General features: G+C 33.4%; 2 protein-coding genes across 3 annotated transcripts; one reads left to right on the top strand and one right to left on the bottom strand.

The window, feature by feature from the left end:
• The first annotated feature begins 4,259 nt into the window (after nt 1-4,259).
• LOC125820132 (cell division control protein 2 homolog A-like) lies at nt 4,260-9,658 on the top strand. Its single transcript, XM_049499554.1, has 9 exons — nt 4,260-4,428; nt 5,344-5,375; nt 5,460-5,644; nt 6,745-6,865; nt 7,108-7,281; nt 7,664-7,827; nt 8,439-8,526; nt 8,636-8,689; nt 9,265-9,658. The coding sequence occupies exons 2-9, from the start codon at nt 5,367-5,369 to the stop codon at nt 9,352-9,354; spliced, it is 885 nt and encodes a 294-aa protein (XP_049355511.1). The 5' UTR covers nt 4,260-4,428; nt 5,344-5,366; the 3' UTR covers nt 9,355-9,658.
• Nucleotides 9,659-10,164: 506 nt separating this feature from the next.
• On the bottom strand, nt 10,165-22,877 carry LOC125820493 (tryptophan--tRNA ligase, chloroplastic/mitochondrial). Of its 2 annotated transcripts, none has more exons than XM_049499933.1 (15): nt 22,747-22,877; nt 22,511-22,654; nt 18,816-18,903; nt 17,431-17,472; nt 17,070-17,159; nt 16,865-16,987; nt 15,734-15,805; nt 15,387-15,499; nt 15,198-15,219; nt 15,035-15,100; nt 14,069-14,125; nt 12,771-12,817; nt 12,466-12,547; nt 11,338-11,427; nt 10,165-10,551 (listed from the first exon to the last, which is right to left on the bottom strand). In XM_049499933.1, the coding sequence occupies exons 1-15, from the start codon at nt 22,812-22,814 to the stop codon at nt 10,417-10,419; spliced, it is 1,239 nt and encodes a 412-aa protein (XP_049355890.1). In that variant the 5' UTR covers nt 22,815-22,877; the 3' UTR covers nt 10,165-10,416. The 2 variants fall into 2 exon arrangements, with proteins under 2 accessions (XP_049355890.1, XP_049355891.1); XM_049499934.1 differs by having other exon boundaries at nt 22,511-22,651; nt 22,747-22,876.
• Nucleotides 22,878-24,672: the final 1,795 nt, after the last annotated feature.

Genomic DNA, 24,672 nt, shown 5'->3' with positions numbered 1-24,672 from the left:
GTTATCGGGTTATCGGTTCTTAATGGTTTGAGGTTTTTTCTTAATGGGTTAACCGATAACCCGATAGTAAATTAAATAGTTATATTTATATCATTTTGTATATAAAGTCCTTGACTTAGAGTTTGATTTCCTACTTTTATTTTTGGTTGTCTCAAACACTTGGTTATTCTACAATGTAAAAGTGGACAAAATGGCACAACATGATAACTTATAGATTAAATTGGCAATAAATAGCCCATTTTTAATTTTTTAGCAAGAAAAAAACTTTGTTTTATTTATTTGACATTCAATAGTTATTTTTCTTTTTCTGAAAAAATGTATTTTTGTTCTCCTTATTTTTTTCTAAATCATGTTTGATTGCTCCTTTTTTTTTCTCGAATAGAAAAAAATTATTGTTTTATTATTCATATTTTATCTCTCCTTTTTATTTGTTAACCATTTTAAAATAGAGTTCTTTCTTCTTGTTCTTCCTCCTCCTCCTCCTCCTCCTCCTCCTCCTCCTCTTCTTCTTCTTCTTCTCCTTTTCTATTTCTAGAATTCTTTTCATACGAATATTTGTTGCTCTCCCAAATTTTCAATTCTTCTCCTTAATTCACTTTGTTAAGAAAATTACATATAACAATATGTTTATTCATGTATACTTGTAAAAATCATCTTTTATATATAATCTTGTTCTTGTCCAATTTATTGTTGAATTCATGATTTGTGAAATTAAGTTTTTTTCAATTTTGTTTTACGAAATTATAGGTTATTCATCCCTTTTTTTTCTAAAATCTTTTTCGTATGTATATTTGCTTCCCTTCTAAATTTTCTCTTATTCTCCTTAATTCATGTTGTTTATGCAAATCAGATAAACTATATGTTTATCAATTGATCCTCCCAAAGATTTCTTTTAATCTATAATTATGTAGCATTTCTTGCCCAATTAATTTTGAAATTTCGTGATTTGTGAAATTAAAGTTTTTAAATCTTTTTTGCCAAAAATTTAGGTTATAGTATTTGAATTTTATTTTTTTTTCAATTTCATGGGTAAGAAATTAGGTTCTAGTATGATCCTCGTAAAAAATCGGAATGTTGATTTTCATGAATACGACTCAATTCATGTATACCAATGAATGTCAATCTCAATTTGAATAAAAATATATAAATTTATTAGGTGAATACATACCAATGAATATGAACCAATGTATACATAGTGCAATTATTGTATACATAAACAAAATCACATGTACAATTTATGAATAAAATTTAATTTATATATGTATCATATTCTTGTATTCATTATAGTGATAACTAATACCTATAATTGTTGGTAATATTCTTATGTATACATTATAAAGTTTATGTATACATGCTATAATTACTGTATACATCAATAAAATTTATACGCCTATTTTTATGAATAATCTTTTGTGTATACATATAATACTTTTTTATGTATATATTATGTAATTGCAACTTTGATTATTGTGTAATTTATGTATATGTATTATTAAAATTTCTAATAAAAATCATTGCCTCTTAATATTATTTGATTAATTATTTTCAGTTATTTGATAATTAATACACGTTAATTGAGCATTAATAATATATTTTCTTACCTTAAAAGTAGTCATAATCTTTTATTAAGTTAACTAAATAATTAAAAAAAACTTCTTCCTTGAAAGTTCACGTAACCTTTTTTTAATGGGTTAATTAATAAATATTTATTTTTCACTTCTTAAAAGTAGGCAACTGTTTTTTAATAAACTAATTACCGTCTATTAGTAAAAAAATAATTCATAAAATTACATTCAACTATATCATTATGTTATTGTAAATTGCATTAATATTCTTTTAAATAGACTGATAAATAAAATTGAGTTTGAGAATTTAAAGATATTGAAAAGCTAACTTCCTCAATTATAGGAGTTACAAACAAGAAAGGAAAAATAACCTCACATCTCCTTAATTAATGCAATTGGTTGCATATGGTTTAAAAAAAACTGTAAAAAGTTTGTTATATTTCTTTAGGCTAATACGTGCTATTTTTTTTGGGACTATTAATTGCTAATTAATATTGGGCTATATGTTGCCAATTGTATATAATAGTTGTATGTCTGTGTCAATTCCTCGTAAAAGTGTTTGATTTTGAGCAAGATGTAACTTGTGAACTCATGTGCATGGTTCATTTGGTGTTGAATTCATGGGAAGGCAAGAAAGAATTATGTGAATCTAACATATATTTGATAACCAACTTTAAGTTAGATATTTTTGAAGAAAGGATCTTTTTTTTACGAGGTGTAATGGGACTACGAAGTCTCTAGACCTTTAATTAGAAGTAATGAAAAGAATTACTTCTAACGAAGATGGATTCATAACCTTTGTTTAAGCAATTTATGTATCCATAATGATTTGATTGACTAAGGAAGCAAAACATATCAATATCGTTTTGCAATACATTTCAACACTATCTCGATCTTGAATTATAAAAGTGTTATAGATGTTTGACATATTATATTGCTGGGGAGAAGTATATCTAGTAACATTCTGACGATTTGAACAACATCACAAACTAGAAAAAGTTTGTAGAAAGATCAATAAAATAATTTATTCTTTTTAACTATGATCTTTTGAACCATTAAAAACGAAAAAACTCTAATAAGAAATGTTTTTTCTCTTTTTATTGCATTTAAAAGGATCATGGACATGTATACATTTGTTAAGGCAGTGGCGGATCCAGGATTTTAAGGTTGTGGGTGTTCTCACCTTAATAGTGATGGAGCCAATTTGTTCACTAAGTGAGTTCAAAATATAAAAGTTACATAAATAAATACACAAGAAGTCAAAGAGTATTCAACATCTACTATATATACATAAAATATAATTTTAAGTATATATAGTGTATTTTTCGCCGAAGAGGATTCAAATGAACCCACTGGATCTACCTAGACATGCCCTTACATAAAAATATATATAAGTGCACAAATTTAACACGTGTCATAAAAAGGTGATCATATTTGAAATCAATAAGAACAACTACTCACTTTGTTCATTTTCACTTGTCATAGTCTCCCTTTTCTAGAGTCAAACAATAGCAATTCTGAACAATGTTATAAGATTTATTTTTTATTATATTGATATAAGAAAAATTACAACTTATAGAACTTCTAGTATAGTTTTTGAAATAAAATTTTAATTTTTGAAATATTGAATTATTTTAATCTAATTTAGCTTTGAAAATTATGAATTAACTCTTGCAAAGTGAAACATGACAATTATTTAGAAATGTAGGGAGTAGTATTTATTATCTTAAATAATTAAGAAAGGAAAACATTTATTTGTATATCTTCTTTTTTAGGAAAAGTAGTAAAAGGGCTTCTATAAATAAAAAAAGAATAGTGGGTTTCAAAAATTAAAAAGAATACATGCTGAGGGTCAGATTCAAATCCGGGATCAGTAGCACAGAACAATCTTAAGCACCCACTATGAACCATTGAACCAACAAACTATTTATTCATTGGGTGCTCTACGTTTAATATATACCAATACTTCATAATTTCTATATAGATATATATATAATTTGATACTAGGTTAATGGGTGCTCGAGCACTCGAAGAACACCATGTTGGTCCACCCTAGTGTTAAGGTAAGAAAGACAAGGCAAAGTTTTTTAGTCATGCTAACTTATTATGCGTAGTTATACTAAATCACTCTAATTGTATGGACTAAGTCGATGACGATAAATTAAAGGTTAATAGAAATAATGTTTAGTTTTCTCACACTAACTATAAAGGAGGAATCATATTCCTAGGCATGGCCTATGAGAGAAAAAAAAAAAAAAAAACTATACGTACCCTACAACAAACAAAATGAATAATATAACAATATAAATTTGATAGTCATAAAGCATTAATCATCACAAACATATATTGAAATATACATAAAATACAATATACATGCAATCCCAATAGATTATTAATTTTAAATAAATACTAATTATTCTCGTTTACTTGTATTTTAGATAATTTCACTCTGTCAACGATTATATTAGCATATAGTAATAGTATTAGATAAATTCAAATGCCTAATATCAGTAAAAAAAGAATTAAATTGATTAATTGAACCGTAAATACTCAAACTAAACTTTTATTAGTGCAAAATTATATTAAAAATATATATAAATAAACTTAAAGGAAAAAAACATTAAAAAGTATAAAGAAAATTGAAGTGAAAAAATAAAAATAAAAAATCAAACCAAAATTAATAAGATGAGGTAAATAGCCTTTTTCTGCCCCATATATTAAAGGTGGACTTGCAAGTCCAACAAGTGTTCCCTGTGGTACAACTACAAACAGCAGTTACTCCGTCTCCGCCAGTACCGCCGGCAGCTTTTCATCTCCGATCCTCCGGTTCACGACGGTGATATCCTTCTCTTGTCATACTCAAGTGAGTTACAGTTCGTTACCCCTAATCACATTTCCCGAAATCTTCGATAGATTCATAGCTCTAGTTGTTTTCTTTTGCTTCAGATTATTGTGGATGAGTGACATTTCGTGTGTTAATTTCCAATGAATTTTGAGTTTCTATAAGTTTGTTGCTTGCGTTTGATTACTTTGCTGCTGATTTTATAGCTCTTAACTGTTTTTGTTTTTGCTTCTGACTATTGTGGATGAGTGGCATTTTGTGTGTTAATTTCCGATTAATTTTGAGTTCCTCTAAGTTTGTTGCTTGCGTTAGATCACTTTGCTGCTGATTTTTGGGGGTTAGGTTGGGGAAATTCGAACTGATTATCTGTTGCGTAAATTGGAGATCTTCATTTTGATCTCTAATGTGTATTAAGATGGTGTTGTAGTAAATTGATGTTGTTTCAATTGAAATGGCGTACTAGCAACGAGAAGTATGAGATATGAAGTGGGTGGAAGTTAATTTTTCCCTCTTAGTTTTATAATTGCAAGTATTATCCGGGAGTATTATGGTTTTCTCTGTATATATGCCATATGGAAACCTTGCCTGGTTCTGCATTGAATTTGAAATGTACTCAAAATGTTAGTTGTTACTTGTTAGTGTAGTGTACATGATCATTTGGTATATTTTTCTAGTACAGCTTGGCAAATTATCAGTTATTACACATGTTTGAAACTCGGGTGAGTAGGATTTCTGGGCGTTTGCACCTTTACGCTGCTCCTAATTAGTAGTGGCAGCTTTGAACTGAATGTTGATCCAAGTAAAAAAGAATTGATTGAAAAACAGATAATGCACTTGATCTTAATCAAAATGACTAAAAAGGTATCTGTGTCAAATTTTCTTTCTTACTACTTCTCATCTGAATTTCTTTTTTGTTCCTCTTGCTTTGCCTTTCAGGAGTCCATCCAGTTTGACCTAAGATGGACCAGGTAAAGGAGTTCTCATCTGTATCATTAGTTGCTTTCTGTTCACCTGATGCTTATATTGGAAAGTGATATTGTGGGTAATTGCAGTATGAAAAAGTTGAAAAGATTGGTGAAGGAACGTATGGCGTAGTGTACAAAGCTCGTGATCGTGTAACTAATGAAACTATTGCACTGAAGAAAATTCGGCTGGAGCAGGAAGATGAGGGTGTGCCAAGCACGGCTATTAGAGAAATCTCCCTCCTGAAAGAGATGCAGCATGGAAACATTGTGAGGTATACTGTAGCAATATGGTCTTTATTACTACTTCTGTAAATATTACTGTATGGATGTGATTACGATGAGAGTGGTTGAGGCTGTATTCTCTATTTCTTGTGGTTATTCAATAAATGTAATGTTGATTATGCAGTTTATGCACGTCTAGTTCCCCTTCATATCAGTTTAAGCAGGGCCTCCACTATTACAGTTTCTTGAGTAGTAAAATATTGATTTGTTTTCTGGCATAGGCTGTTTTCCTTATACCCCTTGTTTTGCCGTGTAAGAATTTTTGTAACTATTTACCTTCTTAAATTCTTCTATATGGAGTGCATAGTTGGGAGATGTTTTTCTTCTGCTCTGGGGACTGGGGAAGGCTCCATGTTATGTACTGGTTCTTACTAGGGAAAACTTCACCCTCTATGTCTAGCGCTTCAAATGTAATTGGGTCGCGTAAGGGCTGTTTCTGTGTAATGGATATAGACCTAAGTTTGCTACAACTTGTAGTCATATTCATAGTTACTTAGATTCAGAAAATAAAGTTCAGCATCTAAACATTTTGGATTGAAGGTATTATAGATTATGCATACAAGCTTGTTTCTATAGAGATGCATTTAGGGTTGTGCAATAATTTGTAACTTCTGCTGATGGTAGAATGGGTTGAAACCATTTGTATTTTTGGAGCTTCTTAATCATTCCTTACACTTTAGAAATATTTAAGTGATAGTGGCTAGGAGACGAGACATCTTCTGACTTCCCATTCATTGTTTGTATGAGCTAGCTTATCTTACATTTGAAATCACTATTCATTTGGTCCTCTATCTAATTATGTTTGGAAGGTGAAGAAACTGGGTGAAAAGGTTCATTTCGTGATGATAGCTAAATAGAATTTGTGCCATTATGGGATTAGTGAGTTTAGGAGTGTTTTTTTTTTTTTTAAAAGGGGGGAGGGGGGGGGTTGTGGTGGGATTGGGGGACGTTAATTGAATCAAAAGGAATTGGAGACTAGAGAGCAGATCCAAACACGATCTGTTGGATACCAATATAGAAATTCTCTTTTATAATATCGGAAAGGTATTTTTGCATTTTGTAAGATAGTTTTCTTCCTATCTGCTTACAGGTTGCAAGATGTGGTTCACAGTGAGAAGCGATTATATCTAGTGTTTGAATATCTCGACTTGGATTTGAAGAAGCATATGGACTCATGTCCAGAGTTCTCTAAGGATCCGCGTCTTGTAAAAGTGAGTAAGAACTGGATGATCCTTTGGAGGTCTGGTTTCATTATGTGTTATCTGCTTGATGAATTTGTAACTCTATTATGTCTTTGTGGAGGAGGAAGAGAGAGGCACTCTGACCACAAATATGTAAATTCGAGGTTATCTGGTTATGTGGATTGAGAAAGTATCTCTATCTCATGATTATTCCCAAGTTCACAGGCTTCTTGTTCATGGTCATCAATTAAGCAATCTCTCCAATTTTGCAGATGTTTTTGTATCAAATTCTCCGTGGAATTGCTTATTGTCATTCTCATAGAGTTCTTCACCGAGATCTGAAGCCTCAGAACTTGCTGATAGATAGACGTACAAATGTTCTAAAGCTTGCAGACTTTGGATTGGCTAGAGCATTCGGCATTCCTGTCAGAACTTTCACTCATGAGGTATGAACATTGTGTTTAGCTCTCTGAAACTTTCATTGTGCCTTCTCTTAAATTTTTACCAATTGTTTAATGTTCCCTAGGACTGATGAGAAGCTAGTTATTATAGCAAAGCATAAACTTCTCTTACATCTGACGCTCTTCTTCAGGATCTGATACATCTTCTCTATGTGAACAAACTTTTTTCCCTTCAAAGTTTTTCTTTACCATTTATAGCTTTAAGTTTTCTGATAAAGATAAAGAGTTTGATCAGGATTCAGGGGTTTGGCCCTATCATTTAAGATAGACTCTTTTATCTTCTGTATTAACCAAGCAATTGGAAGAGCAGGGGTATTTATCTAGCTTTTATTTCCTTGGGTCTTCAATAGTTGACTTTTTGTTTCAGGTGGTGACCTTATGGTACAGGGCACCAGAAATACTGCTAGGATCACGCCACTACTCTACTCCTGTTGATGTTTGGTCAGTTGGCTGCATATTTGCTGAGATGGTGAACCAGCGGCCTTTGTTTCCGGGTGACTCCGAGATTGACGAACTTTTCAAGATTTTCAGGTTTTAATATACATAATCATTCTTATTGATAAAACAAAGTACATCACTAATTCTTTCATGAAGACAATGTTCTTTATGGAAGGAATATCCTTTGATGATGGAAGTGTCCTCCTTATCTACAGACTGCAGATCCCATTTTCATCCTTGTAACTAGCCCTTCTTAGAAAGGAATAGGCATGGAACATTCTACTGACCTCCTTTATGCATCACAGACTAAAATAATTAGAACTCAAAAAGCAGGCAGAATATAGGGGGCTGAGTGAACAGAATATAAGGGCATGGATAAGCCTCATGGTTCGGAATTCCATAACCATCATTTTGGATGGCCTGTGATGTTCATTTCCTTGTGGTGATATGCATATTAGTAATTTATTCTATTTACCTTCCCCTCTATGGGGTTTAACAAGGTTCATATATTGGCTTTATGATGTTTATGACCAAAATATCACTGTTAACATGTTTATAACTATTAATTTCATCAAACTCTATAAAGAGAATGCTAGAGTGAGGTTTCTTGAATCAAGGAATGTCAGTTTTTCGTTTCCTTCTGCATCGTGTTTATTCAATATTTCCAATGATGTCATGATTCTCTACTTTTTCCTTATATGAAGAGTTGTGGGTACTCCAACTGAGGATACATGGCCTGGAGTGACTTCTCTGCCTGATTTTAAATCTGCTTTTCCAAAATGGCCATCTAAGGTAATTTACGTTCTTCTTATGTTTTTTTTGCCCTTAGCAATTTGACTCCTGCTATACTATGAGGATAACGTCCTATGAATTATATAATTGGAGCCATTTAAACTCGCAGGACTTGGCAACTGTAGTCCCTAATCTTGGTGCAGCAGGCCTTGATCTCATTGGTGTAAGTTCACATTCTAGTTAAAAATGGTATATGCATCTTATGAGCATGTAAAACATGTTTGAATGTAGACCCTGCTTTATGATTGATTTCTAGTGAGAAAGATATTCTAGTGAAAGACATAAAAACATCTACAACTAACTGCTTTGTGAATCTCTTCCCGTGATATTGTAACAGCAGCAAAAGACTGACAATTAATTTTCTTCAAGGAAAAAGGCGTTCCAGTTTCCGTGTTTGTGTTACATTTCTTTCTTTTTAATCGTTTCGGAATCTGCATCCATATACTTGTTTCAGTCTATGCTCTTCTGTTTTCCTTCCATTGTGCGTCTCTTTTCGTTTCCTTCTCAATTCTCCTTTTTATTTAGAGGACATTTACTGGGAGGTGGGTCATTATGGTGCAGTTTGTTTCTATGGAATTAGCAACTTTCATGTTGTAAATTCGATGAATCACTTTGGAACTTCTCTTCATTTGAACTATAAGTAGGTCTTCATGTGGACAATGAATAGCGTTTGATAGATTAGATGATTGAATATTTTAGCCTTCAATCTCTCATACTGATATATTATTGATGTTTCAGAAAATGCTTTGCCTAGACCCCAGCAAGAGAATCACTGCCCGAAGTGCCCTTGAGCATGAGTACTTCAAGGATATTGGTTTCGTTCCATGATTCGTGGCACCTGTTCTAATGTAAAAGAAATTTGGATTTCTTCGCACCTGCATCTTGAGTTCTAATGTAAATTTGAGTGTGTTATCTACAAGGTTTTCTTCTTAGGAAGTTGTGCAATCTTTAGGCTTTGTCTGTACTCTACTTTTAATTATATTTCCTCCAATGCTATCCAATCTGTTCACAATTCACGCTAAATGTTTGAAGATAGTTTCACTGCAATTTCCTTTGGCTTTGTATTTTGTGGTTCAGACAATACTGGAAGACGGCAATCCATACTGCTTTCTTGCATTAATTTTATTTTGGGTTCCATTGAGTGTTGTTGTGCATAGTTTGCTATCTGGGCTTAATTTGAGTGCATTACTGGAGCTTTTTATTATCCAAAAGTGCCATTCTTGAGGTCACAACCTGATATGTTTAGCATTGTACAGATAAGTAAAGACGATTGTTATCAAATATAATCGATCTCACAAGGAGCAATACTAGGATTGATTAACTGTTAATTAGATGAAATTAACTACATGTTAAATAACCCAACTTTCTAACTTCCATTTTAATTCGCAGGTTGTGATGTAGATGAAATAGTCTAAGCCAAAATATTAAGAGCTTACTGGATCATGTACATAGTTCAAAAAACAAAAAACAAAGGAAAGCAGCATATTTTGCAAAAACTTTACTTGTTGCATTACTTCTGCAAGCAGTTATTGATGGATTTATATAAACTAAAATATAAAGTTTTGGAAAAAATTCTTCTCCATATAGGTTTAGCCAATACAAGGTGTATAAGGCTAAAAGCAACTTGCAGCATAAAAATTAATTTAAGACTCGAATTAATACGATGAGTAGAAAAGGATTACAAAAATTAGTTATACAACTTGACTAAACACAAATGGCAAAATCGGTGATACGTCCTCCATTGAAATTGCAACGCATATTGATGCATAAAACAACAACATTTCTAATGTAATTCTGCAAGTGGAGTCTGGAACACATACCGATGCGTGTATGCTTTAAATTATCACATTGACCTCTGCATCTTTGGTTTTCATGCAGCAGCGGTCATGCTCATCTCTTCAAGAATCCCATTGCCTGGTAGACATTATTTACAGTAACATCTGCTATGTCTGCAGCTTTTCTGGCTCCCTCTGCTAAAACTCCGTCCAAGTAACTTGAGTCGGATATGATTTCCTCATAGCGTACCTGCAAAGTGCAAACCAAAAGAACTTGTGCAAAACTATCTTTGAAGGAATAAAACATTAGACAGACACTAGGCTTGCAATCGAGATGAATTATCTTTATACTTGCAATTGCCTGATGCGAAACAGAAATGTATCCTGTTAGAAAACCGAACACAAACAATTTCAGGAAAAAGGAAAAGGCTGTAGAAGAAACTATAACCCCATAGTCAAAAGTGAAGTTGAAACAAAAAAAGACGTTACAGAGGAAAATGAAGAGTTAGAACACAAAAGAGTTGATGTGACAAGTTGATACTTAGATGCAAAATACTAGCAAGAAAGCTTATTGTTACCAAAAGGGTAGCACCAAATTCATATATAAAGATGCAACCATGAACCATGTGTATTCCCACAAAGCTATTATAAGAAATGTAACTATAATATTTGAAACCAGGATGGAGCAAGTGTCGCAAATGAAAACCTCAAGAACAGTTTATGTCACCCTTATGGTGGAAAAAGATCAAAAAAGGAGGTATATAAACAGATAATAGCACTAAATGCACTTTATTGTCACTCTCAAGTCTCAAACTATATTTCTTACCAAGTTTCTAGCTCTATGACATTGACTACACTAAGAAGTAGGCTATTAGGTCATGCACTTGTGATTCTCCAATATAAGCATGTGGATGCACTTTATGCAAAATTTCCAACTAAATCTTAAACAAATATATCGTGGACACATCAACTACACAAGCACAACCATCCAACTAACACAAAGCTATCAGGAAGCATCACATGCGAAAGAAGAAACCTGGATAGGGTGTAGATGATCAACTAAAGCATCTGTAAGCACGATTTTGAATGTTCCCCAATTCATATCTCTGCATTCTTCCGCAACCTCCTGCGACATCAAGTCATTGAGATTTAACTTCTCCATTATAGCTTGGACAATGCAATGAAAAAGGAACCAATTTTGCACCCTCAAACCCAACCACCCAAAAGAAAAAAGAAAGAAATTTACCTATATCATGATACATTTTGCTAGACCTTTAATGTGAATTTTCTATTTGACTTGCAAACTAAATTGATCACAGTGAAAGAAGAATAACTGAAGTTGTTTATGTAGAATGAGGGAGGAAGAATTTTTTTTAGAATACCCAGTTTGATTATTCAGAGAAGGGTCAAAGACTTTAGTATCATGTAGAATGAGAAGAAATGAAGGAATTTGGAAATACACAGCTTACTTTTCCCTCAAGCTATTGATAATTTAAACGGTGGAGAACATTGATAGAATGTCTGCATTGGTTGAGGTATTTGTCTCTGCCTCTGATGGATTTCTCAAGATTTCAGAATTGTTAGAACATTGCAGAATTGAAATTCCCAAGATTTCGTGCTATTTGTTTCTGCCTCTCTGATGGATTTTGACAGCCATAAATAGACGTTCAAGAAATTTGTCAGAGAAAAGCATCTGCTGGACAATTTGGAAGGTGAGGAACTCTACATGCTTCGAAGACACAAGCTATTTACAGAAGATTAAACCCAACGGTGTTCTTCTTTTTGGATTTTGGTGCAAATCTGATCCTTGTAAGAAGAATGAGGATGTTCTAAACATCTTTTTGGATTCCAGCATTTTTATGCTGATGATTACTTATATATAAAAAACATGTTACCTTGATCAAAAAAAATATTGACTCTCTCAATTGTATGCATCACATAAAATGGGACCAAGGCAGTGACTTGATTTCCCAATACCTTAGGTCGTAATTAACAGCACAAGGAACTGTAAGAAAGAACCACAGAATAAACTGTGCAAACTTAAGTTACAGTTACATGCTAAAGTCACCCATTAACGAAGAGGCATACATAGTATTGGTGAAAGAAAAAAAACACAGAAGGGTAATGTACACAAATTATTAGCATTGAATATTAGGTGATTCACCTGCTTGGTCTTGCCTGAAACTAGCTGATAAATGGAAAGAAGATTGTTACATTCAGGTCTTTCCGCATTGTCAAACTCCAAGCTGTGTATTGGTAAATAAAACAACAGAAGAAATTATAACTCAACACAAGAAAGTCGTCATTGAGAATTTTTTTAATGCTGGATGTATTTCACGTGCCTTGTCATGGTCTAGCCTTTAGAGAAGCTTTTTCTTTTAGAAATTATAAGTAAGACATTAAAGTCTCAATGGAAAAGACAAAATAATATTCTGCAAGCCTCAACACCAGAAGTGATTGGTTGCTTACCCGGGAAACGCATCAGTCTTGCACCGTTTTATTTTATTTGCTATTACCTAAGATAAGAACAAAAAATCCCACATTACGCATGAAATATGTCTAATGTTCAACATACAACAATTACCCCAACCAAGCTTTATTTGGGTATCAAAAGGTCGTCGCCACTAAAGATTCATTAAAAAAATGCCTACAACTTCACATTTCATACCTAGAACCTCTACTCAATGGAAATGACACAAGTATTGAATTTGAATTTAAACTGTTATTGTTTAATATAAAAAATGGACGTGAGACTTTTTTCTCAAAAATAGAGATTATTATTTATTTATTTTTGGTTTCTTAAGGTCAAAATTGAAGATACGCTTTGTTGGGATGAAAGGAATTGTTGTTTAATCTATTACCATTAATAAAATATGGTTAGACTTTCCTTTTTAGAAAATATATATTAATTTAGGACAAAGTTAGACATTCAACCAAAGACAAATAATCCTAAAATATGGTCAAGTGTGCATGTCAACTCTTAGTCCAATTGCTTAGCTATTAATAAAGCCACTACAACCCATGTTCCCAACCAATGTGGACCTGTAATGCCTCCGCATGCCAAAGGCTGGACATTTGGAGCACATGCAACATAACACCCCGGCAAGACATTGCTTAAACTGAGAATGGATATGAATCTGAATTTAATAACATGTTTAGAAAAATGAACCTTGCACTTAACTCAACTGCAACAGCTAGCTTTTTTAAGTTGAGTAAAGGCCTAAACAATGTGAACCTCTAACATGTCCATATGCCAGAGGCTGAATATTTGGAGCACATGCAACATAAAAACCTAGGCATGACATTGTTTAAACCAATAATAATTATGATTCTAGCTTTAATACCTTGTTTAGGAAAATGAACCTTGGACTTAACTCCAACTGCTAGCTTTCAGATTGAGTTAGCTTTGTTGAACTAGACCCTGAAATCCACTAATGCTCTAGACATTCTTTTACTAATCGTAATTTTCAGATATGTTAATCCGAAACCAATAAATGGAATGTGGAATAAACCAAATATAAACAAAGAGAGAAAAAGAGAATTGAAAAGTATTTATGATGAACTTCAAGATGGAATTGCAGATTTCCAAAGACGAGAAGCTGCAAAGTTGTCTTTTTCTCTTTCCTTCTTACAATGACACATCCAGAATATGATTAGTCTATTCAAGTTTTTATTATCATGTTCAAATGCATCAACCCACATTTGAAAGGGAAATACATAAAGAATGCTGAAAATAATAAGCAGTTGACCCAAAAAAAATTACTTACATCTTTTGAATCTAGCAAATTGATTCTCGACTGATCAGATGGTGCTGACTTTGACATCTGTGGAACACACTTCATTAGAAAAATATATATGAAAGATGCACAAATTTATCAATGAAACTGAGACAAATATGACAAAGGCTTTAGGCAGTAACTATCGCAAGATGAAGATCAATTTTCTTAGATGGGGAGGAATTACTTAGACAGTCTCCAAGAGAGGTTCACACCATACTTTCACATTGGCTATGCCTAGGTCCACTCATGTAAGGGTTTTGTCTCGCAGAATGCCTTAACCATTTGAGTATTTGAAATGTCACAAAACTATCTTAAAAGTGAAGTTAGGAAGTAAAATGGTGTTGCAACTTGTATGTAGATTCAAATCCTTCCTCTCCCGTTTGTACATTGTGGACTACATTTCCAGAAAAAGTGCTATCAAGTTGACAGAAGAAGAAATTTCTAACAACAACATTATAACGTGCTCTCTAGGGAAATGCTACCACTCCTTTCGTAGTAGGATTATCCCAAAAAGATTCTTGGCTGTAGGTCAAATGGAGTGAGCGCAAATGGAGTAGGATGGTTATACAGCACGTGACAAAACCCAACCAGTTTCGCATTGAGGCGCTGTTATAGTTGCTGCTGCAGGTCAAGTAGAATCAAATCAAATACATTCGTTTGTACTAGAATGGTAATTTACTGTCTCTATATACCTTCTCATCAGAATTCACCATTAGCAGGATACTATAAAGTGAAGTGCATGAAACTCTATGTATATTTGTCATTCGTTATACATGAAAAGACTTTTCTCATCCGCACTTCACTGAAATTTAAATCATTTCAGAGTTTAGCTACTAAAATTCAATTGCCTTTCTGTATATTTGTGCATACACACCTTTTAAGCTTCTAAGAAAGAGTCCGTGCAGGAGAAGAAAGGAAAGAAAAAAAGTTGTTTGAACTTAAGAGATTGCAAACCTTGGAAAGGCCATCAGTAAGGGACATGATTCGAGCCCCAGTGGGTGGAATAAGGGGTTCAGGAACCTACATTGACAAAATCATACGGACAAGTGTTTTCACCTATACAAATAATAATGTACAGAAGTGAAGGGTATCAACCAGACAACAGTTGAGAATCCACCTTGAAGAGTGCACCACCTCTCCTGTTACAGAGAAATGACAAAGTGATTTTCTTTTGACAAGTTGAAACAGAATCAGCTACTTCCTAGGAACCAAGAAAAGAAAGGACACAAAAAAGTCAAACAACAAAAGGCAAGTATCCAATCAAGTATATGTATTTAGAGCAAAACGTGACTACCTTATGACTTACCCTCCCAGCTTCTTCCACTTCCTTCCTCCATACAAATAGTTTACACGCTCAGCCAGTTCTCGTGTCAACTCCAGATGTTGCTTCTGATCCTCTCCGACAGGGACAAGATCAGACTGCAAGAAAGATACTCAGATACATCAGATCCACACGTATTTACACACTTTCAAGATTACAGTTGGTGAAAATTTGTGCCAGGGACTGCAGTGGCATCAGCAAGCTCCGCCAAGAATACCCCAAGATATTATGATAATCAAAATACTGAATGCAACAAATCAAGATTCTTCTTCATGAAAAATAAATCTGAGGCATATCAACTAGGGTTAGTGAAATATGGAGATGGGTAACACCTGATACAGAAGAATATCAGCGGCCATTAGCACAGGATAGGTTAAAAGAGCAACACCCACATTTTCATCCCCCTGCATAGAGAAGAAATGTATTAAAAAACAACCGGTAGAGACACTAAAAAACAGTCAGGTACAAGATAGAGCTAAAGGTTTTAATATAAGAAAAGTATTTAAAAAACAAGCAGAGTTATGATGTTTCTGTAACAGATGGGGACAAAACCAGCAACCAACCGTCTGGATGTCGTTAAGATAAAAGGTTCATTCAATTTTTTTGGCTCCAATTTCAGGCAGTAATTATATTCACCAGCTATTTCAACAATTCGAATAAGTCTAGACACCTGAAATGAGATACGTAAGAACCCCGAAGCATACATACATGTTTCTGCTCAATATAGGGGGTCCAAAGGCATACCCATTAAAAGCATGCTTGTATATTTCAAGCATTCATATGGTAGTAGGTATGCATACTGGGTCATGGGAGTTAGAGAAAATTTGTCCTCTCAATGAAGTTAAGATCTTCAAATCAAAATGATGTTTGATTAATGTTGATTGTAGGAAACAGTAAAGAAATAACAAAACTGATCTTGACTACTATTTGCACACAATAGAGGAAGTAATCTATAAAACAGAAAGGATGACTGGTAACTAAATAAGTGTAAACAAGCAAGATTTTATGCAGCATTAAAGGTCATAAGTTCAAGAGACAAGCAGCAAACACATGTTGAGCAAAAGTGTAATCTGCAGATAAAAGTAAGCATTGGATTCACCTGAACACATTTATGCTGAGCCCAATGACATCAATGGCACTTATAAAGATAGTCAGAGAAAAATCAATGAATTATCTTTTGCCACTTATAGAAGTTCTCCCCAGGTTGTGTATTCACACTTGATATCAAATCTACCTACTATTAGTTTATCCAAAACATCCTTGGGTTGAGTTCATACTTATAGCACCTTTTACATATGCAGCATCAAATTACAGTTTACGAGATGATAAGTTTAAAATAGAACTCCTTCAAAAAGATTTGATGAGTCAAATATGTATAGGCTGCTTAATCCTAAAAGACAGAAATTGAGATATTGAAAGATTGACACTCTGTGGAGACAGGGCTGCATACAGCAACAACGCACCGCCTTCCGTGATTTCTCTTTAAATTGAATCATTCTATTGAGCCAACCAATAGGTGTTGCCGAACTCAAAAGCCACATCAACTCTACATGAGCACGAACATGAGACTGCACAAAGACTGAAGCCTGAAACCAAAGTTGCAGTGATCAGAATGCAAGGGATATTGCTACAATGTAATATATATGTTAGAGAAGACAAATAGTAGACCTTAGAAGGATCTACACCACATGCTAGATAAATAGCAGCTGTATCCCTTGTTGCCCTTAGCAATTGTTGTGCTTCATATTGCAAAGTTATCTGGAAACATCTGAAACAATATTACCTTCACCAAGGAGGAGGAATTCTTTAAGAATGAAACAAAAAGAAAACTCTAATTTTTGGGAATTTCTCCAGATGGAATATGCCTCAACCATAAAGTGAAAGAAAAAACCGAAAGACAAAGGGTATCATAGCACTATTACTTGATAATGCAAGTTCATATATATCTTCCATAAAATGTAAAATGGCACGAGAAAATTGCAAATAAACGACATATGATTAAGGAATAGTTTGAAAATTTGAAAAATACCGCATGAAGGTCCACAATGAAGAAGAATGTCTCATATGTATCCTGAAAAGAGAAAACTCGCCCGTGAAATTGTAATACAAATCTATATTGAAATTTTCTGAAAAGAAAATATAATAATGTGAGAAATAGAAAAAAAGTTAATAGCAAAGCTCTTTTCTTTTATATGTAAAATGATAGTAAATCTCTTCACACGTCTTATATGTTACAGAGACTGTAATTTCCAATCAACTAAGTGCTAGAATTATGGATTTCCAAAATTTCTTTTTTAAAAATGCCATTTATTTTTTTATTTTATTTATTTATTTATTTTTTGATAACCGAGAAATCCGTCTGTGACCCGCCCTTTGGACCAATCACAGCCTTCTAAACTCGGTGGATAATGGGCCCGCCCCTCTACCCTTCTCCACTTAAATACCGGGCTTCGCTTTGCATGGTGTGGGGCTTGAACCTGTGACCTAAGCCACAAATCCTCCACCTTTTGCCACTTGAGCTAGGCCTTGGGGGCTAAAAATGCCATTTACTATCAACTGAATAGTAGCATTATGCCATTATGGGTTCCAATCAACTGAATACTAGCATTAAAGGGATTTCCAGAATTTCTTTAAAAATAGGCCATTTAATTGAGTATTCAAATAATTAGAAAGAAGAACCCAAACAAAAACAGGAACCCATTAACATGTATGTGTTATAACATCCACTGTTTCCTCATCAATCTGTGTTAGCAATTGAGTTCACCATTCCATTCGAAAACCCAACTGAGGCAACAACATAAAATGCAGTGAAAACCAAAGAGATCAGCAGATATTCGATTCATAATGAGTTGATATACATGCTATCATGTAAGTTTGAAGCCTGAAACATTGCCCATCAGACCTTGATGGGCAATCCACAGTAACATATAGCAAAAAGATGTTGATGAATGATGACTAAGAGGTGTGGATTTGACAATGTTCATTCAACAGAGTTTTCCTGGCTGATACTGGCCTCCATTGTGAAATGAGTATTGGTGAGGAAATGAAAACCAAACTAGTCATAGAAATTTGGAAGCCTTAGATTCATGATATATAAATTTCCAGTACGGGTGTAAGCGAATTTGACCACACCAAGACAAATCTACAAACATATTTTAACACAAGAAGTTCTAGCGTAAAAGCTAAAAGTGGAAAACTCAATCACCATTCAACATGGTACATTAGTAGGAAGCACTTGCATCTTCGCTTCAGATTGCAAAACATAACATCAATAGGATATTCAGAAACTATATAAGAAGACAGCAACAAAAACAAAGAATCTCAATTGCTAGGAGTATGTTGTAACTGAGTTAAAACTTTTATTTCATAAACTCTTTCCCCACAGAAAGTATAAGAAAATACAAAGCAGCCAACCTGCAATCGTATCCAGTTCTTTATGGCACCAAGGTAATTCCCCAGATGTATCGATCCAGTAGGCTGAACACCGGAGACTATTCTCTTCCTGTTTAAAGAAATAAAAAAAAAAGCACAACATTCTAATCACGAAAATCATAAACTATCATGGTGATCTAAACTTTCAAATAACCAGTGAGTGTGTAGCACTTTGCATAAATGCCTTTTTTTGAAAATCACACTAGAGAGGTTCAGATGATGCCTCATGGTACCATAAACCACAAGCATCATATTTCTCCATATCTTGAGGCATGCCCAACAACCTCATAACTTATTGATAAAGATGTTCATTCTTAGAATTTTTCATTTCCACAAGTTAAACAACATAATACCCATACCCATTGTAATCCCACAAGTGGAGCGATTCCACAAATTAAACTAGGTTTAAAATAGATTGAAAATATAAGTGCATTTCTAAACTAATTTGTAGTAGATTGAAGATGGCAATTAGTCACTTAGTGGCAGAAAATCAGTCTGCCTTTGTACAAGGGAGATCAATGATGCATAATGTGTTGATTTGTCATGATCTTCTAAGACACTATAATAGGAAGTCGGTTTCTCCTAGGTGTCTTATGAAGATAGACTTAAAGAAAGCTTATGATATGGTAAGTTGGGAATTTCTGGAGGAAGTACTACATGGTTTTGGATTCCCTGGACAATTTATTCAATGGATCATGCTAGGTGTAACCACTACTATGTTCTCAGTGAAGGTCAATGGGGTGAATCATGGTTTTTTTGCGGGAAGAAGAGGCCTAAGACAAGGGGATCCTGCATCTCCCCTGCTGTTTGTGTTAGTCATGGAGTACTTGTCAAGAATACTGCATGTAATGAGTCAACTGCCTGACTTTAGATACCACCCAATGTGCAAGAAGGTAAAGCTCACTCACCTTATATTTGCTGATGACTTGATGATATTTTGTAAAGGGACTGTGGAATCTGTGAATAGAGTAATGGAGGCACTAGCACATTTCAGTGCTGCTACTGGACTAGAGGCAAACATTGAAAAATCAAGTGTATTCCTAGCTGGAGTGGATGAGGATACAAGAAGTCAAATTCTGTTGAGGACTGGATTCTCAATTGGCCAGTTTCCTATTAGATATCTTGGACTTCCCTTGTCACCAAAGAAATGGAAGAAAACTGAATGCTATTCATTGGTTGATAAGATCACACAGAGAATCACCGTAACTTATTCTAAGCAGCTTTCCTATGCTGGGAGATTACAAGTGATTAATGCTGTATTATTTTCCATACATAGCTTTTGGGGGGCAGTGTTTATTTTACCTCAGAGTATCCTTAAGGAAGTGGACAAAATATGTAGAGCTTTCTTGTGGGGATGTAATGCAGAACAGAAGAAGATAGCATTAGTTTCATGGGAAAAAATATGCCTTCCAAAGAGAAAAGGGGGACTGAATGTTAAGGGCAGTAGCAACTGGAATATAGCATCAGTGGGCCAATTGTTGTGGCAAATTGTAGTGAACAAGGAGTCATTATGGTTGAAATGGATTCATGGAATATATATAAAGACTGATGCATCTATCTGGACTCATAAAGTACCTACAGATTGCAGTTGGTACTGGAAGAAACTCAAAGGCATCAAAATACTCATGCAGGGCTGGTATAACCAGGGTAGATATATGTTAACACAGTTTGGTAATTACTCTATTACTAGAAGTTATTTAGCATTAATGGGTTACAGGCCAAAAATGAGGACTGCTGAGCTAATTTGGACTTCCATGGCCTTGCCTAAGCATAGATTTATGGTATGGCTGGCTATCCAAGGAAGACTACTTACACAAGAAAGAAAGGTGAGAATGAACATCCCAGTAGAAGATGTAGCATGTTGCATGTGTGATGAGCAAGTTATGGAGACTACTGTGCACTTATTTGAGGAGTGCAAATGGACATTAGCAGTGTGGCATGAGATCAACCAATGGACAAGGACAACAATACAAATCAATGGGATTACTAGAATGCTGGACAAAATCAAAGTGAAGCATTGGGTACAATTCAAGAAGGAAATCATGGCAGCCATTTGTGGAGCAGCACTATATCATACCTGGAGAGCTAGGAATTGGAAGAAGTTCAAAGGGAGAAATGTTCATACAGAGGAGGTCGTTTTACAGATAAAAAAGGAAGTTATAGGAAGATTATCTTTACTTAATAAGTCTAAGCAAGCACACAAGTGTAGAGATTTTATTCAGCATTTACTTTGTAATTAGTTTTTGCTTGGTTGGAGGCCTATTTCTGTTATCAGAATCGGTGCTCTTTAAGTTGTAATTGTTCTTGGTGGTATGGTAATCTTTTACAGTTGTTACCAAAAAAAAAAAATAGATTGAAAATAAAAATAACAAAAGCTGCTACTTTCCGAAGTACTGATATATGGAACCAAATAATATGGGTATAAAGTGCAAGAAGACTAAAAGTTAAGAATTAGACATAAATCATACAACTATACTGTAAAAGTTGCGTGATTGCTTAATTATTACTCTTGTAAAACACAAGCTTTTAGCACTGTGGAACAGCATAACCATTAAAATTTGGAACCAATCACTGATTGTTGTGGATTAATTATACTCTCTAGTTCAAAATGCCGAAGACCATTCAAGGACTGCTGTGAATGCTGAATTGAGGGGAAAATCAATTGTTATGAATTTACTCGTTCATTAACAATGACAGGCTCAAATCAACTTAAAATCACCTAGAAGTAACAAATCAACCTTAACCCTTCGGGGTGGCCCAGTGGTTTGAGCTTGGGACTTCCATGTTGGAGGTCTCAAGTTCGAAACCCCTTGCCAGCGAAAGCAAGGACTTTGCCTTCTGGGTCGAGCTCGTCGCACCAGGCTTGCCTAGTGCGGGTTACCTCTCCTATGTGGTTTGCGAGCTATTGCATAGGAGCGGGGGTTTTACCCTGTGCGCACCCAAAGGGTAGCGGCTGCGGGTTTCCCTTGTCATCAAAAAAAAAAAAAAAAGTAACAAATCAACCTTAAAATTGAACTTTTCAAACATTAAAGTTCAAGCTGAATAAACAAGTCAAGCAGGCAGAATAAATTATCAAACACAACTAATTTGACAATTCACACATGAATCAAGAGTTTGTACAAATTAATCAACAAGCCTATTAATTACCAAGCTGTCAAACTGAAATGCTTGAAGAAAGCAATGAAATATCTGAGTTTTTTTGTCCAATTAAAAATTTTATCTCTCAGTTGCATTACACAAAGTGGCAAGTAAATCACAATCGATTAATTGAATCAACATGTCCTTTAACAATCAGGCTATCAAATCGAAATGCTTGAAGAAAGCAATGACATATCTGTGTCTTTTGTCCAATAAATCTCGGTTTTTCGAGTTTCATACTTGAACTATCACCAAATGTTTATCGAAACATACTACAACTATCAGTTCTTCCCTTTTTCTACCTGAACAATGATGATATTTCAAGTAGTAAAGGGAACAACGGATAGTTAGAGTGTGTTTTAATAAACATAGTTCAAGTATTAAACTCGAAAAAACAGTGTACTTCATGTGTAAAGCCCATTAACTCTTGATATTTATCAGTTTGCATTACACAAGCTGGCAAGTAATCACAATCGAGTATCATTCACTAATTCGTATGTACAAAACAAATCCAGTTTACATAATTCGAGCTGTATTACCTTACAGGACTTGAAGAAGACTCAGAATTCACAGGTTCAGATACCGCTACACTACTGCAAAAGCACCGGAAATCTCCACTGGCTTGTTGACGAATTATCCGTGTTCTTCTCAAGTAACCACCGATACTTAACCCGCAAGACCTGCTAAATACAAATAAATCGAAACAAAATTGAAGATAATCAATGGATAAACGGAAAATCAACAGAGAATGAGAGTGAGAGAGAGAGATGAATACGTTGAAGAGGCGAAACGAGGAGCAGAATAGGTGACCATACTGAAATGCGAGAGAAGAGAACGACCCATTGGTGCAAAGCTATATGGATGAGATGCTGAGACTGAACAATAAAAAGAGGGAAAGATGAAATCGAGGAGTAAAGAGAGAATTATAGAAATAACTTTAATATGTATTTTTCTTACAATGAAAGACATAAAACGCATTCATTGAATGCGATTTATGAGTAAAATCTTGTGTCTTCTTTTTTATTATTGAAATTACTATATTATCCTTTCTTTATAATTTTATTTGTCTATTATTTTTAAAATATATTTATTTATTTCATTTATTACTTTTATAATATCAAGATAAATATTTTATCTTTTAAAAAAAGGTCATGTCGATGAACACTTGAAAAACCCTTTTCATATATCAAAATAGAAATAGTTGAGAATGAAAGCGTAAAACACATTCAATGAATGCGATTTATGAGTAAATTTATGTGTCGTCTTATTTATTGTTGAAATTACTATATTACCCCTTTCGTTTTAAAATAGTGGACAAATAAAATTAAACGGGAGGGGTAATAGAGTAATTTCAAGGATAAATAAGAAAGACATAGAATTTTACTCATAAATCACATTCGTTGAATGTGTTTTATGCCTTTAATTCTCAGCTTTTTCTATTTTGGTATCTGAGAAAAGTTTTTCAATATTTAAACGACATGACATTTTTTTGAAAGACAAAATATTAATCTTTCTTGATATTATTAAAGTTCCAAATGAAATAAATAAATATATTTTAAAAATAATGGACAAATAAAATTAAATGGAAAGGGTAATAGAGTAATTTCAATAATAACTAAGAAAGACACGGAATTTTACTCATAAATCGCATTCACTGAATGTGATTTATGCCTTTCATTCTTAGTTCTTTCTATTTAGGTATATGAGAAGGGTTTTTCAAGTTTTCAACGATATGATGTTTGTTTTAAAAGATAAAATATTTATCTATTCTTGATATTATAAAAGTAATAAATATATTTAAAAACAATGGACAAATAAAATATATTTTAAAAATAATGGAAAATTGAATTAAACGGAAGGGTCTTGATATTCATTGAATGCGATTTATGAGTAAAATTATGTGTCTTCTTATTTATTGTTGAAATTATTATATTACCCCTTCCATTTAGTTTTATTTGTCCACTATTTTTAAAATATATTTATTTATTACTTTTATAATATCAAGAAAAGATAAATATTTTTTTCTTTTTAAAAAACGTCATGTCATTGATAACTTGAAAAACCTTCTCATATACCAAAATAGAAATAATGAGAATGAAAGGCATAAAACGCATTCAACGAATGCGATTTATGAGTAAAATTCTGTATCATCTTATTTATTGTTGAAATTACTATATTACCCCTTTCGTAAATTTTATTTTTCTACTATTTTTAAAATTTATTTATTTATTTCATTTATTACTTTTCTAATATCAAGAAAAAAAAATTATCTTTAAAAAAACGTCTTGTCGTTGAAAACTTGAAAAACTCTTATGAGATACCAAAATAGAAAGAGTTGAGAATGGAATGCATAAAACGCATTCCTTGAATGCGATTTATGAATAAAATTCAATGTCTTCTTATTTATAGTTGAAATTACTATATTACCCCTTCCATTTAATTTTATTTGTCCACTATTTTAAAAATATATTTATTTATTTCATTTATAACTTTTATAATGTCAAGAAAAGATAAATATTTTATCTTTTGAAAAACGTCATGTTGTTGAAAACTTGAAAAACCCTTCTCAAATATCAAAATAGAAAAAACTGAGAATAAAAGGCATAAAACGCATTTAGTGAATGCGATTTATGAGTAAAATTTTGCGTCTTCTTATAATTACTATATTACCCCTTACGTTTAATTTTATTTGTTAACTATT

The sequence above is a fragment of the Solanum verrucosum genome, unplaced genomic scaffold (genome assembly GCF_900185275.1).
Source record: "Solanum verrucosum unplaced genomic scaffold, falcon-dt-bn FXZP01000229.1, whole genome shotgun sequence".
In the NCBI taxonomy this organism is placed as follows: domain Eukaryota; kingdom Viridiplantae; phylum Streptophyta; class Magnoliopsida; order Solanales; family Solanaceae; genus Solanum; species Solanum verrucosum.
Note: the sequence above shows the minus strand (reverse complement) of the source record. Positions and strands in the feature narration are given on the sequence as shown.

Excerpts from the sequence above, each read along its gene's own strand:
- LOC125820132 (XM_049499554.1), top strand. Across the intron at positions 5,645-6,744 it reads CAGCATGGAAACATTGTGAG|GTTGCAAGATGTGGTTCACA; the intron begins GTATACTGTAGC and ends ATCTGCTTACAG. Across the intron at positions 7,828-8,438 it reads GAACTTTTCAAGATTTTCAG|AGTTGTGGGTACTCCAACTG; the intron begins GTTTTAATATAC and ends CCTTATATGAAG.
- LOC125820493 (XM_049499933.1), bottom strand. The coding sequence starts at position 22,814 with ATGGGTCGTTCTCTTCTCTCGCATTTCAGTATGGTCACCTATTCTGCT. Across the intron at positions 17,160-17,430 it reads TCATTGTGGACCTTCATGCG|ATAACTTTGCAATATGAAGC; the intron begins GTATTTTTCAAA and ends AGATGTTTCCAG. Across the intron at positions 16,988-17,069 it reads GTGGTGTAGATCCTTCTAAG|GCTTCAGTCTTTGTGCAGTC; the intron begins GTCTACTATTTG and ends CTTTGGTTTCAG.